The 15,490-nt window shown below is 46.2% G+C and overlaps 1 protein-coding gene across 1 annotated transcript in view; it reads right to left on the reverse strand.

Moving 5' to 3' along the window:
• The window catches only part of CSMD2 (CUB and Sushi multiple domains 2), a 244,171-nt gene that overhangs the window by 177,969 nt on the left and 50,712 nt on the right, over positions 1 to 15,490 (reverse strand). The window contains exon 4 of the mRNA XM_041417597.1: positions 505 to 699. Coding sequence (XP_041273531.1) covers positions 505 to 699 — 195 coding nt within the window. The remainder of the gene's footprint in view (positions 1 to 504; positions 700 to 15,490) is intronic.

Below are 15,490 nucleotides of genomic sequence, written 5' to 3' on the forward strand. Positions count from 1 at the left end.
CTGCCACCTGTAAAATTGGGTTTTTCCCCCACTTCATTTTATTTTTAAAATTTAATTGTCCAGGGACCAAGAAACTGCAGCTAAAGAAGCTGTGCCCCATTCCCAACACCCCAAGCCCTTCACAACCTTCCCATTATTCCCCCAAAGCCCAACAGCCTCGAGGAACCCATTAAAAACTCATTAACCACAACCCCGATTTTCAAGGGCTGGTTTTTAAGGATTGGTTTCTAAGAGTTAATTTTTAAGGATTGGTTTTTAAGGGTTGATTTCTAAGGGCTGGTTTTTAAGGGTTGCTTTTTAAGGGTTGTTTTTAAAGGTTGTTTGTTAAAGGTTGGTTTTTGAGGTTTGTTTTTTAGAGGCTGGTTTTTAAGGGTTGCTTTTTAAGGTTGTTTTTTAAGGGTGGTTTTTTTAAGGGTTGGTTTGTAAGAGTTGGTTTTTAAGGGTTGTTTTTTAAGGGCTGCTTTTTAACCCCCCCAAACCCCATTTCCAGGGGGATCTCATTACCTCTGCAGACGGGGAGAGGGAAATCCCAGGAGGCTCCTTGTCCCGAGCTGGCCTGGCAGGTGAGCAGGGCGTGGCCCTCCAGGAAGAATCCAGGGTTGCAGCTGTACCTGACCCTGTCCCCGATGCTGAAGGTGGTTCCTTGCTGGACCCCGTTCCGCAGCCGCCCCGGGTTCCCGCACGTGTGGCTGGGCAGGGCTGCAAGGGAACAGGGCTGGGTTAGGGACAGGGAATTGTCACGGGGCTGGGGTGAATCCTCAGGAAAAATGGAATAATCGAGAATAATCCAATTGAGGGAAGCCGGGCTGGGTTAGGGACACGGAATTGTCACCGGGCTGGGGGAAAGCCTCAGGAAAAATGGAATAATTGAGAATAATCCAATTGAGGGAAGCAGGGCTGGGTTAGGGACAGGGAGCTGCCACTGGGCTGGGTGAATCCTCGGGAAAAACTGAATAATCGTCATTGAAAACAGAATAATCCACTTGAGGGAAGCAGGGCTGGGTTAGGGACAGGGAATTGTCACAGGGCTGGGGTGAATCCTCAGGAAAAATGGAATAATTGAGAATAATCCATTTGAGGGAAGCAGGGTTCTGTTAGAGACAGGGAGCTGCCACTGGGCTGGGTGAACCCTCGGGAAAAATGGAATAATTGTCATTGAAAACAGCATAATCCATTTGACGGAAGCAGGGCTGGGTTAGGGACAGGGAGCTGCCACTGGGCTGGGTGAACCCTCGGGAAAAATGGAATAATTGTCATTGAAAACAGCATAATCCATTTGACGGAAGCAGGGCTGGGTTAGGGACAGGGAATTGTCACTGGGCTGGGGTAAATTCTCAGGAAAAATGGAATAATCATCGTTGAAAACAGAATAATCCACTTGAGCAGCCTCCAGACTTACCTGGGGTTGTACCAGAACTTGTCAGGCCCCTTGGAGTCAATGTTTAAATATAATTTTTACCAAACATCCAGATAAAGAAGGAAAATCACAGAATCTCAGAATCACCAGGTTGGAAGAGACCTTCAAGACCATCGAGTCCAACCCAGCCCTGAATAAACCTCAACTCACCCCTGGCACCCAGTGCCACATCCAGGCTTTGTTAAACACACCCAGGGATGGTGACTGCACCACCTCCCCGGGCAGAACATTCCAGAACTTCATCACTCTTTCCATAAAAACCTTTTTCCTGCTGTCCAGCCTGTAGCTGAAGGCTGCCCCAAATCCCTCCCCAAGCTGCTGAGGCAACAAGATCCTCTCCTTCCTGAGCAATTTCTGAACCACAGGAAGGAACTTGAGGATCAGGCTGTGGTGGGTGCTTGATCTCTGGAAATCATGGAATGGTTTGGGTTGGGAAGGAATTTAAGGATCATCTCATTTACCCCATTCCATGGGCAGGGACACTTTGGACACTTCCAGGGATCCAGGGGTAGCCACAGCTTCTCTGGAAAATCCATCCCAGCCCTCCCAGGGAGGAATTTCTTCCTAATTACTGAATTCTCCCTCTCAATTTTATATGATTTGATTGCACTTGGTTATTTAGCTTGAGTTGATTAAATCCAAAGATCACATTTTTCAACAAGCTGCAGTTCCTGCAATACAAGCAGGTTTGTTTTACACCTTAAATCCACCCAAAACCCAGCAAAACTGATTGCCTGCAAAAAAACCCCCAATGTTTCAGCTCACCAGGATTTGTAATTCCCAGTGTTTAATCCAGATTTCACACACGTGCATCAAACCAGACTCAAACACAGCTGGACCCAGCTCTACTTAAAGCAAAACAGAGCTCAATAAAATCAGGGGAAATGTGGGATACTCCAATCTAAGATGGGAAAGCTGCAGCTGAAACGCCAATAAATCCTCAGGCAGTGCCTCTGCACAGCACTTCCAGGGAATTTAAATAAACCCCCAGGTTTCCACCAGCCACTCCAAAAAAGATCAACTCCAATCATGGTTTTAGAGGCTGATAAAAACCCCAAGCAAAGACAACAAGGCCTAAAAATGAGTCCATCAAACTGAAATCAGGCCCTTGTGCAGCATCTCCAGCGATGGTTCCTTTTCATTAGGGCTGGGGGAGCAGGGGAGGGCCCTGCTCACACTCAGTGCTGGAAAATGAGTTTGTCAGGGATGAATTTCCACTTTGCTCTGCAGCTCTGCCCAGAGAAAGAGGGAGAGGAAAAGGAAAATGATGTCCTGGCACACACAGAGAGGGATAAAACCCAGGCAGAGCTGGGGTGTGAGAAATGCCAATCACTTGTTCTTAAAATTTTAAAAGTTTAATGGTAATTAAATGGTCATAAAAATTGCAATATAATTAGAGTAATAAAAATTTGGACAATTGAGATTAGGACAATATGAGACAATGACATTTTTCACATGGGGAAATGGGACATAAACCCCCAGTGCTGAGGGAAATCCTGCTTTGGGATGGGGAGTGGGATCTTCCTCCCTGACAGGAGGGGAATGAAGGGTTAATCCCAAATGCACACAGGAGCAGTTCCCAGCTCCCAGAGAGACCACCTGGGTCTGTGGTGAGCCCAGCCCTGGAAATTCTGCACTGAAACATCACCTGGAAGGGGATTTATGTAAATGGCATGTTCAGATCCACTCCTGAGCTTCTTCAGGCAGGTTTGGGGTTTTGTGCTGTGCCCACGAGCTCTGCTCACACAGAGATTCCCCAAGCCCAGATTTGGTGTTTTTCAGCTGTTCCCATGAGCACTGCTCAAACAGAGGTTCCCCAAGCCCAGATTTGGGGTTTTTCAGCTGTTCCTCTGAGCTCTGCTGACACCTGAGTGTCCCCAAGCCCAGATTTGGGGATTTCTGCTGCACCTGCAAGCTCTGGTCACACACAGAGTGCCCCAAAGCTCAGTTTTTGGGGATTTTCAGGGTTTTTTTGCTGTCCCTCTGACTCTGGTCACACCTGAGTGTCCCCAAGCCCAGATTTGGGGATTTCTGCTGCACCTGCAAGCTCTGGTCACACACAGAATGCCCCAAAGTCAGGTTTTGGGGATTTTCAGGGTTTTTTTGCTGTCCCTCTGACTCTGGTCACACCTGAGTGTCCCCAAGCCCAGTTTTGGGTTTCTCAGCCATCCCTCTGATCTCTGCTCACACACAGAGTGTCCCCAAGCCCAGTTTTTGGGGCTCCAGCCCTCCCATCCCTCCCTGCACACCAGGAGGGGCAGATCCCAGCTCCTGACACCATTTCTTGCCCCCAAACTCGTTATTTCCATCCACCCCCAAAGCCCCTGGAGCTGGGAGGTTCCACCAGGAAATTTTCCTGCCCAGGCAGGTTCTGGGAGCAGGGGCTGCTGTCAAATCCAAGCGGGTGGAAAAGCAGCCCAGAACTAACATTTCATTTTTTGTAATGATACTCAAACCCCCAATTTAATTAAATTACCAATGCCACTTTTTTTTTTTTAATGAACCCATTCCTGCTTTTATGCTTCCATCCTTTAAAATTAATGAGTATAACTCTGCTATAAATAAAAATCCATCATTTTTAAAAGTCAATCTCTACCACGAGCTGCTCTCTACTTAATGAACTGTGAAGAATCAGACAACCCTGACCTGCATGGGATCTTAAAATCAGACTTGAAAAACAGATCTCAGATTAAAATTCTGCTTCACTGAGCTGCCTGCACATTTCAGATCTTGCTCCAGGAGGGGAGGCACAGCAGCTTTGGGGGGAGCAGCATTAACCCCCCACTGCCCTGGGTCGCTGCAGGGAGCTTGGACTGGGGTTTTTAAATCACCCAAGTGCAGGAGATCTTCAAATTCCTGCTGATGGAGAGAGAAAAATGATTCCAGAGGGGTTGGGGTTACATCCAGAGCTGGGCCATTTGTGGAGATGAAGGGAAGGTCCTGTTACTCATTTTCTGTTCCTTCCCACGATGAATTCTGAGCAGTTTATTTCATTTGTCTGCACCTGAACAGCTGCCAAAGCCTGATGTGATTTTACAACAGAGGAAAGGCAATGGGATTATCCTGGTGCAGTGGCACCTCCAATGTCACTGTCCCAGGGCTGGCTGGGCTCTGGACACCTCCCTGCAAGGTGACCCAGCACAGGAGCCACGCTGGGGGTGTTAAAGCCAGCACAGACCCAGCAGAACCAGAGCAGAGCCACGACTGTCACACCAGGTGACAATGGCCTGATGCACCAGTGGCACCTTCTCAGCAAGAACTTGATGCCTCAGGTTTTAACTTTTATATTTTTCAGGTTCTCTCCTGCTTTGGTGTGTGGGTCTGGGCTTCATATTATGGGATGATGAGCTCTGCACAGAGCAGGGAGACAAAACAATTCCTGCTCCAGCTGGGCACCAAGGACAAATGATCCAAATCTCAGGCCCAAGAGCACAAACAACAAGGAGTGAAGAGAGAAAAACAAGAAGGATGGGACTTCATAACCTAAAGCTGTAATTGGACAATTAACCCTAATAAGCAAATGAAGCAGAGCTGATCCCAGGGAGAGACCCCGTGACCATCGTGCATTTTGGGACCATTTTGGTTCATCTTGGGTGCAGCCCTGGCTGGGCTCTTGTGCTGCCCACGGTGGATCCATTGAGGAGATCCTTTAAATAAATTCCTGCTTTGTTCTGCAACCCTGTCCAGCCTCTGTTCTAGGCCAGCCTCCACCAGGCACCAAAACCATGAAGCACAGGAAAAGAATCAGGGATGAACCCACCAGGACCTGGAGCTCTCCTGCTCCTTCAGCTTTCACTCACCCCTCAGAACCACTCAGCCATCCAAAATGACCCTGGTGGGCACAAAGCAACCTCAGCCCAGCTGAACCTCCTCCTGCTCCACAGCTCTGCTTTTGTCCTTTTCCAGTCTGAGTCCCTTTAGTCCCATCCCCTGGAACCTCTGCAATTCCTGGGATTTGTGTCTCAGCCTCCATTCCAGCTGGAGGTGTCCCTTCCCGCTGGGGTGGGACACAAAGAGCTTTAAGGTCCCTTCCAACCCAAACTCCTCTGTGATCCTGAGATTCCACCCTGGGAGCACCACCCAGGATCCTCCTTCATCCACACTTTTATCCTTTTCCTCCTGGGGCCAGACCTGTGAGTACCAGAGCAGATCTGACTCCCAGATTTCACAGGCTGTCACCTAAAATGAACTCAACTTGAAATGGAAGCTGGAGATGTGAGGCATTTCCATCACCCATTCCCTGAGCTGCTGCAGAGCTCCCAGAACTGCTGACCTGCACCAGCAGCCTCAGCCCACCCAGTGATTCTCATGTTTTACCTTCCTTTCTCCCTGACTCTCATTTTTTACCTCCATTTCTCCCTGATTCTCATTTTTTACCTCCATTTCTCCCCGATTCTCATTTTTTACCTCCCTTTCTTCCTGATTCTCATTTTTTACCTTCCTTTCTCCCTGATTCCCATTTTTTACCACCCTTTCTCCCTGATTCTCATTTTTTACCTCCATTTCTCCCTGATTCTCATTTTTTACCCCCCTTCCTCCCTGACTCTCATTTTTTACCTCCATTTCTCCCTGATTCTCATTTTTTACCTCCCTTTCTCCCCGATTCTCATTTTTTACCTCCCTTTCTCCCCGATTCTCATTTTTTACCTCCCTTTCTCCCCGATTCTCATTTTTTACCCCCCTTTCTCCCCGATTCTCATTTTTTACCTCCCTTTCTCCCCGATTCTCATTTTTTACCTCCATTTCTCCCTGCTCTTCTGAGCTGTGAGCTGCTACAGAGCTCCCAGAGTTTCTGATCTACACCAGAACCTTCCTCCCATCCACCTTTAGCTCTCACATCCATTTCTTTCCACTCTTTTTAACCAGGCTGCTCCCAACTTTTCCTCATCCCAGGATGGCTCCACTGCGAGTTTTCAACATCAGGAGCTTTCACAACCTGGTGCTCGTCAAGCTGTGCCTCCTTGTTCCAGTTCATTCGAAATTAATTAGGAGTTTTTAAGTCATTAGATGTGACTCAACGCATCCTTGGCCACAGTCCCACCATCACAACGTATTCAGCCTCATTACATCAGCCTCTCCCAAGCCCCCAAAGCTCTCATTGTCAGCAGGGAAAGAAAAGGGGAAAAGGGAAAGAGAAGGGGAAAAAAGGGGAAAAAAACATTAGAAAGGGGAAAGAAAAGGGAAATAGGGAAAGAAAAGGGGAAAAAACATTAAAAAAGGGAAAGAAAAGGAAAAAAACATTAAAAAAGGGAAAGAGAAGGGAAAAAAACCATTAAAAATGGTTTCTCTCCTTGCTCACCATCAGCTCCTCGACCTGTTCCAGGCACTTTCAAACAAAACCCAAATCCATCCTCACCCCCACGAGGAGAAACCTTCCCTGTTTCCTTTTCCAGTTAATCTCCAGCTCCATTTTCTCTGTTGATATTGCTGGAATGTGCAACAAGCCCGAGGTTTGGGGAGTGCAGCTCTGCTCTATTGCCCTATTTCCATGGCTAAAATCAGCTTTTTTATGGCTTGGATCACCCGGGCTGAGATTTCCACGCTGTCATTGTTCTAGCCTTGAAATCTTATCAAGGAGCACCACTTTGATGATACGAGGCTGTAGATCACATCCCTGCATTCCCCACTCATTTCCATCCCTAATAAAAGAGGAAGGAAGGCGAGGCAGGCCCTGCCAGAGCAGCAATAATTCATAAATCCCACGGAACGGCGCTGAACAGAGCACATAAAAATAACAAAATCATTGACCTCAAACACTTGGCTCAGGCAGTGCTGCACACACAGATCCAAATTAATCCCCATTCAGATTTTTTAATTTTTTTTCTTAACCTTTCTTTGTGTTTTCCTGCCTTTCCTGGATTTCTGGGGGGGTTGGAAGTCAAGATATCCACAGGAATCAACAGGAGAGCCAGGGCAGGGAGCTATTATCCTAATGAGCCAGCCTGCACTGGATCCTAGAAATTCAAGGGAAAAGCAGATTTTTTAAAGAGAATACCCCTAAGATTTCCATCACAATTCAAAAATTAAGAGGACGTGGAGAGTGGAGGAGAGATCCACACAGAGCCCTTTCCTCCCACTCTACATCCATAACTTTTGGGCCAAGTACTCCAGGGATACTCCAGGACTGTCTGAGATATTTCAGCAGTGTTTTAGCACAATCTGCTTTAGTTCAGAAGAGTTTTAATCTTCACAAGAACTGTCCAGAGTGTGCTACAGCAAAGGAAATAAATGGGATCGTTTTCATTTCATTTTATCCCTTTTTTTTTTTTTTTTGTCGTGCCATGATTTGTTTCCAGTACATCCACAGATAAAACTAAATGGAAACTACTTTTCCCCCCCTCCAATATTTCTCTCTGTTCACTAAAAATCAGCCAGAAAGTCACTTCTGGATAACAGCAACCCAAATGCTTCATCATCCATCTTGTTTGTGGGAGTCGTTCTGGGCCTTTTTGGGTGGGTTTTTTTGCTTTTTAGAAACTCAGTTTTCAATTTCCCTTTCTGGAACGTGCCTCAGCAACTTCTGAGCAACTTCAGCGCAACTTCCAAGGATATCCCAGAGGCTGGGAGAGCAGGAGCTTGGCTTTGATTAAATCCTCATCAGAATCAGGTGGAATCCTCATCCTCCTGCAGAAGCAGCAGCAGAGGCAAGGCCTGGGAGCCGGGGGCTCAGGGGGAATTGGGGAGCAGAGGATGCCAAGTGTGGGATGTGGGGAGCAGCCTCAGCAGCTGGGGCTTGCTGCCTCCCCTCCTGCAGGCTTCCAGGCCAGAGCAGCACTGGCTGAGCACAGCAGAGGGAGCCTGGCTGGGATGAAGATCCAAATCCCAGGATCATGGCATGGCTTGGCTTGGGAGGGGATTTAAATCAAATCCCATCCCATCCCATCCCATCCCATCCCATCCCATCCCTGCCATGGGGACACCTCCACTGCCCCAGGATGCTCCAGCCCCAAAATCCAACCTGACCTTGGGCACTTCCCAGGGGCAGCCCCAGCTGCTCTGGGAATTCCATCCCAGCCCCTCCCAGGGAATAATTCCATCCCAATACCTGCCCAGAACCATCAGCTCAGGCAATTTTATCAGCTTCCAACAATTTTAGTGCTTTCAAATTCCTCCTGAGTTTCAGGACTGTCTGACATCCCGCGGTGTTTGGAAAGTGGGGAAATGATTCCTGAATATCCTGAATATCCACATTGGATCTTTCCCACCCCTTCTCCTGAGCAGAGAGCTGTGCTCAATGAAGAAAATAAAGTTTGTAGCCCTTCACAGGTGATAAAGCCATGGAGCAAACAGCCTGGCAGGCCATAAAATCCTGGATTTTGGGATGTGCCAATAGAGGAATTCCATCCCAGCCCTCAGAAGGAGGAATTTTCTCCACTCTCTAATCCAGTCCTCCTCTCTGGCAGCCTGGGAGCATTCCCTCCATGCCCCTGTGGGAAATCTGGAAATCGGGATGCAGGATCCCTGTGCTGCCCATGCAGAACTCAGCCTCCAGGCTCCGATCCTCAGCCTGCCCCCCACCCACCCTGGCATTTGTGAAATCCCACCACCAGGACTGTGAAAAATGTGTATTTTATGATTGGCTTTTCGCAAATATTCAAATGAATGTTGTATCTGTTATGTTAGAAAGTGATGCTGCATTAATTTTTTAAGTAGTGTGGTAAATACAGTTTTAGGTTGGAACATAATGTTAAAATAGAAACTATGCTATGTAAGATACTTTTTTTAAAGAGAGGACTTGCACTAGATAGCAGCCACAGGACACCTAAATCTTTCAGAGAAAAAGAATTTATTGCCCAATTATCAGAAGAAACTTCTTCCTGCCTCAGGTCAGGATTCAGAGGAAGAAGCTGACACTGACCAGACGTCTAGAATCCTGTGTTTGAATGGAATTTATGCATCATGTAGGAGATGTATGAATATTCAACAGGCTATTGCTTTTAAGGGTTAATCCTCTGTTAACCTGGGTCCTTTTTCAGGCTTATTTTGCCCAGAAAGAGGCACCTGGACTGTCCCTAACTCTTCGTTCTTATTGTCTCGTATTGTCCTAATCTCAATTGTCCAAATTTTTATTACTCTAATTATATTACTATTTTCCTAACCATTTTATTACCATTAAACTTTTAAAATTTTAAGAACAAGTGACTGGCGTTTTTCACGAGGATCCTCTCCAGGGATGTGTTTATCCCCCTGAACAGCTCCAGCCTCCCGGTGCCACAACACTTGAGCACAGCTTAATTTAAAGGAGGTGCTGAAGTGTTTTGCTGAGCAGGAATGGCGTTAAGTGTGTGTTTAAAGGCTCCACTGAACTGGCATTTAACAGCTGCAGAGTGACTGGAAAACCTTTCCCCGGGGAGGAGGGTGGTTCTGCATTGCCTCCCTCCCTCCTTGAGCCCAGCTTTAACCATTCCATGGTGCCAGGAAAATTCATCCACAAACAGCAAAGGTTTGTGTCCAAAAAGGAGACAGAGGAGTCCTGGAACTTTACTGCAATAAAAGGCCATGGGGGATTTCCATGGGGTCTCTCACATTTTTAGAGGACACAGCCTCCTTTTTATCCCCATTTCCCAGCTGCATTTCCCTCTCTCTTTCGGGGGTGAGGTATTTGAGAGCTTCAGACTTCCCAAATCACCTAACACAGACCCCCTTGTAATGTACCCCCCTTTTCCTTTTGTCTCATTTTCCCCTCCAAATCCAAAGATTCCGCACAGTTTGAGTGAGCACTGGAATAAAAGGCCATGGGGGATTTCCATGGGGTCTCTCACATTTTTAGAGGACACAGCCTCCTTTTTATCCCAATTTCCCAGCTGCATTTCCCTCTCTCTTTCCGGGGTGAGGTATTTGAGAGCTTCAGACTTCCCAAATCACCTAACACAGACCCCCTTGTAATGTACCCCCCTTTTCCTTTTGTCTCATTTTCCCCTCCAAATCCAAAGATTCCGCACAGTTTGAGTGAGCAGCAGTCTGTCTCAATCAGTGGAATTCCTATGGAATTTATGGTTATTCCCATTACTTCTTTCACCTCTCTGTATCTGAACTTTTCTACCCTCAGCCTGTTGGTAAAACAAAGACACCTTCTCACTGCTCTGAGCGGGAAGCACAGAAAGTGCAGCACCAGGAGAGCAGAGCAGGCACCAAACTGATGCCTTAAGTTTCAGCTTTCCTATTTTCAGCTTCTCTACTGCATTACTATACAATCTGAACTTCATTTGAAGTGTCAGCAGTTCTCCTCACAGCTCAGTCCCACAAACAATCCTTTTCCAGCCCAGAACCAAGGACACCGCTGCAGCTTCAGCCCAAAAGTGCAAACAGCAGGGAATGGAGGGGAGCAACCTGGGAGGGTGGGACTGCATCACCTGGAGCTGGAGTTGGACAGTTAACCCCAATATATAAATAAAACTTATAAAAGTGTAAAACTTGTGACTCAGGGTCCATCTTGGGTGTAGCCTCAGCCGGGCTCTTGGGAGAGAGGGGAAATATCCTCGTACTGCCCAAGGTGCATCCTGTAAAGACCTTTTAATAAATCCTATTTTATTCCTTTAACTCTGTCCAGCCCCTGTTCCAGGCAGCCTCTCCAGGCCCCAGAGGAGAGCAGAAAGGAGCTGAGGCAGATCAGAGCTCTCACTCCACCCTGCCCATCAAAAGCTCAGTGGGACCAGTGTGAGCTGCCCCTGCTCAGTCTGAACTGATCCCACACAGACACTGGGTGCCAGTGTTGGTCTGCTCTGCTCCTCGCTGCAGCCAGCCCTGCCCACGGAACACTCTTTGTTCTGGGGGGAAAAAAGCCACTTCCAACTTTAGAGGCCACATTGTTCAGCTGCTCATTGATCTCCTCTGGCTGTTGGCTCCTCACCCAGGAGCGGGGGCTGCAGCCAGCTCCATCTGCTAAATAAATAAATAAATAAATAAATAAATAAAATGTTAAATGAATAGATATTGCACCACATCACTGCATTCCTGGGCTTCCAGCCCCCTCTGCAATGAGCAGGGCTGCAAGGGCAGGGCTGGGGACACAGCCGTGCTCCAGGTGTCACCTGGGCATCCCCACAGTGTCACACACAGCTCCGTTCTCCCTCACTCCCAGCTTCCACAGAATTCCCAGAATGACCAGGCTGGAAGAGACCTTCAAGCTCATGGAGTCCAACCCAGCCCCAACACCTCAACTCAACCCTGGCCCCCAGTGCCACATCCAGGCTTTGTTAAACACACCCAGGGATGGTGACTCCACCACCTCCCCGGGCAGAACATTCCAGAGCTTTATCACTCTTTCTGTAAAAAACTTCTTCCTAATATCCAGCCTGTATTCCCTTGGTGCAGCTGGAGGCTCTGTGCTCTGGTTGTGTCAGCTCCTGGAGAAACAGCCCAGCCCCAGCTGAGCACAGGCACCTTTCAGGAGCTGTGCAGGGTGATGAGGGCACCCCTGAGTCTCCTTTGCTCCAGGCTGAGCACCCCCAGCTCCCTCAGTGGTTCCTCACAGGGTTTGTGTTCCCAGCACCTCCGGATGAGCTTCAGAGTCCCAACATCCTTCCCAAACTGAGGGCCCAGAAGCTTTTTGGAAGGGCAGGTGGGGATTTTTTTTTTCTCCCTTATTTCCAAGTGAGGAGACCGAGCCAGCTCAGCTCCCCCAGGTTAAACCATGATTAATGCACTTGCTCAGGGCTGGGGCCAGAAACCTCAGAATTCACAGCCTCCACCTCCTTCAGCTCCTCTCAAACTCCATAAGGGCTGCCTCACAGACACAAATAAACAAGGATAAACTTGTTTCTTTTCATTTCCCAACTGCCTTGGGAATTTATCCTTTCTTGTCTCGCCCCTCTCACAGTTTGTCTTTCTCTGTTCCTTCTTTGGGAAGCCTGGCTACCCAAAACCACCAAATGCTCAATATTTTGTAGAGAAGACTTCCCAGGACGTCCAGAGCAGGAGTGAAAGCACAGAGTTTGTGGGAAGTACCCTTGGGAAGAGGGAAAAATGAAATATCCCAGCACTGGTATGAAATATGACAGCAAAAGCCAAAGGAGGCTGAGCTGGCATCACATCAACACCCAGGAACCAAAACCACGCCGAGGACGGTGCCACAGAGAGCCCGCAGAGCTGCCACAGCAATCCTGGTCACCAGCTGCCTCCAGCTCCACAGGCTCATTATTAATTTGCAGTCATAACTGATGAAAAATAAAGAACCCAAACCTCCAGATGGTAATTTTATCCCCTTCACTGCAAACAGAGCTCGAGTGATCCAATTATGTCACAAAAACACGCGCAGGGCTCGGCGCAGGCAGAGCCTGGGAAGGGCTCAGCTCCTCTGGCTGCACGGGGGATCTCCCCAGAGCCTGGCTCTGTTCAGGGACAAGGATTGCTCCTGATTTCTCCCTCCCATTCCTGCTCAGGTGCACAGATGCCCGCTAAAAGTTACACAACCCAGCCCTGGCAGACGTGGTTCACGGGGAGAAGCTTAAAAATGTGCATCCACTGCTAGGAACTACGCAACACACTTCTTACAGCAGCTCTGCTCCAGAATTGCAAAGGCTCAGCTTCAGAATTCTTTACAAGCATCGAAATAAAACTTTGGATTTGATCTCGCTCAGCCAACCTGGCTCCCTTTCCTGCCTTTGGGTATATAATATATATATAATATATAATAAATATAATAAATATAATACATATAATATATATAATAAATATAATAACTATAATAAATAAATGTAATAAATATAATATATAACATAGATATAATATGTAATATATAATATAATATGTAATATATAATTTTATATAATATTTACTATATTATAATATATTATAATAGATAATTGTTGTATAATATAATTGATTGTCTTAATATATTACTGTATAATGTATTTTTATATATAATAGACTGTATATTAATATATTAATACAATCAATTATATTATATAACATATATATGATATATGATATATTATATATAATATAGAAAAATAGATAGAATATAAAATACATATTTAATATATATTCTAATATACAGTTGTTATATAACATAATTTATTTCATTAATGTATAATCTATTATCTATATTGTATATTAATACCGAATTATATATTATTATATGCAATAAATAATTTGGAATAAATGTTTCAAACAGCTCAAGGAGACCTTAAATACACCAGGAATTCATGCAGGGGAGTTGTTACAAATGAAAAAATCTATATATCCATAGTGCAAGGCATCTACTGTACAAACATTGTCATGGAAACAGGACTCGGATCTGCTTTAAAGGACTCAGAAGAGAAAGGGCTGGACTGAACCCAAAAAATCCCAGCTAAAACCCTCCCAACTGGCCTCAGTCTTCTTCTGCAGAGCCCAGAATTCCATAAAAATCAGAGTTTCAGGGGCTGCACAACCTGGGCAGGCCCAACACACCGACCTGACCCTTCTCCAAGCTCCCGAAACTTTCCCTTCCCATCTGATTTCCCCCAAAAAATCAGAATATCCCTGCTCTGATCCCAGCCACTGCTTCCAAGGCTGGCTCCTGCTCCTGGAATTTCCAGGGGGAATTTCAGGGCTCCAACTGCTGCTCACACAAATTGCTCCGGGGCTTTGTTGTGCTCTGCTCCATTGCCCTTGCAGCAGAACACGGATTTTTCTGTAAAATGTCCAAATTCCAGCTGCTCTGGCCCGCTGAGGATCTGCTCATGCAGAATTACAAATGTAGAATGAGGAATTTGACTTCCAGGAAGTTTTTTGGTTTTTTTTTTTTCCTGCTGAATTCCTTCCTTAGCAGCCAGCAGCTCCTGAGGACACAAAATCCCATTATTGAAATGCTGGGAGATGGTTTGGGATGAAAACACCGAGACTTGGTTGGGAATTCCCATCAAAACACAATTAATGGGATTATTGTAGGGAATCAATAAATTTTTTCCTCCCATTCTGTGCTCCTGGTTTAATTTTATAGGATGAGAGCTGGCACTGAGGAGGGGGTTAAAAACAATATTCATTATTCCAAGGTATTTTCAATGGGAAAAAAAGATTTCTCTGGTTTCGTTTAGAGCATTAAATAAAAAATATTTATAAATATATAAGAAAATGTCTGGAAAATGAATTCCAGGACAGTCTTGGGACCTGGGTCTCTGTCCAGGACACTCTGAAAAAACACAAACCCAACAATTTCTGACACGGCCTGTGGAACAAACTGCTCCAATTTCTCTGGATAATTCTGGCATCACCTCTCTGTCAGCTCCATTAAGATTTTGGAGACTCCTGGGCTTCAAATCCTGTTTGTTTCCCTCACACTGAGCAGGGTTTTATGTAATTTTTGATCTGAAAAGAGAATTCCATGCCAAGCTCCAGGTCCTGGTAAATCCAGGGTGGCTCCGATGCCCATCCCAGACATTCCTGAGCTCCAGCCAAGCCCTACAAAACAGCACTAAAGGGATTAAAAACCTGCAGGAGGGGGAAATTCACAGAATTCAATGACACAGCATTGGGAAAAAAAACAAAATTCCAGCAGCAAAACCAACTCTGAAAGGGATGGGGGAGCTGGGAAGAGGCTGAGGCAGGAGATGTTCCCAAATCCAGGATAAATGGATGTGGATTTGCACAGGTGGGACACCCGGCCATGGGAAAATCCACCAGAATGAAGGAAAAATGGGGAGGGAAACGAGAGGAAAGAAATATTCCTGCAAATTTGCTTCCCCCACGAGGCCAGGGCAAAACAATCAATTCATTTCACAATTCATCATGGTCACAAATCAATATTCCACAATTCATTTTGGGGAAATTCAGATTAGTTCCTCCAACCAGGAGACTGAATTTCCACACTCCCAGCTCCAGCAGGGCCCAGAGGAAAATCCTGGACCCTGCAGGACAAAAATTCCAGCTAAATTCCAGTTAATAAATAAGTAATTTAAGGACAAATTCTTCCTAAAAACCATCAGGGAGAAACAAAGAGGGAAAAGTGCTCTGGATTCTGAATGGGTTATTTGGAACCCATTTTCCCAAGCTTTTATTTTTTACCCAGCTTCTTTTTTCCCCTCAGCTTTTGTGCAAAGCTGAAAATATCCAGCCACGCCACGCTGCCTGTTTGTGGAATAACATGGGAGC

The sequence above is a fragment of the Onychostruthus taczanowskii genome, unplaced genomic scaffold (genome assembly GCF_017590055.1).
Source record: "Onychostruthus taczanowskii isolate IOZ18803 unplaced genomic scaffold, ASM1759005v1 scaffold56, whole genome shotgun sequence".
Taxonomy (NCBI): Eukaryota; Metazoa; Chordata; class Aves; order Passeriformes; family Passeridae; genus Onychostruthus; species Onychostruthus taczanowskii.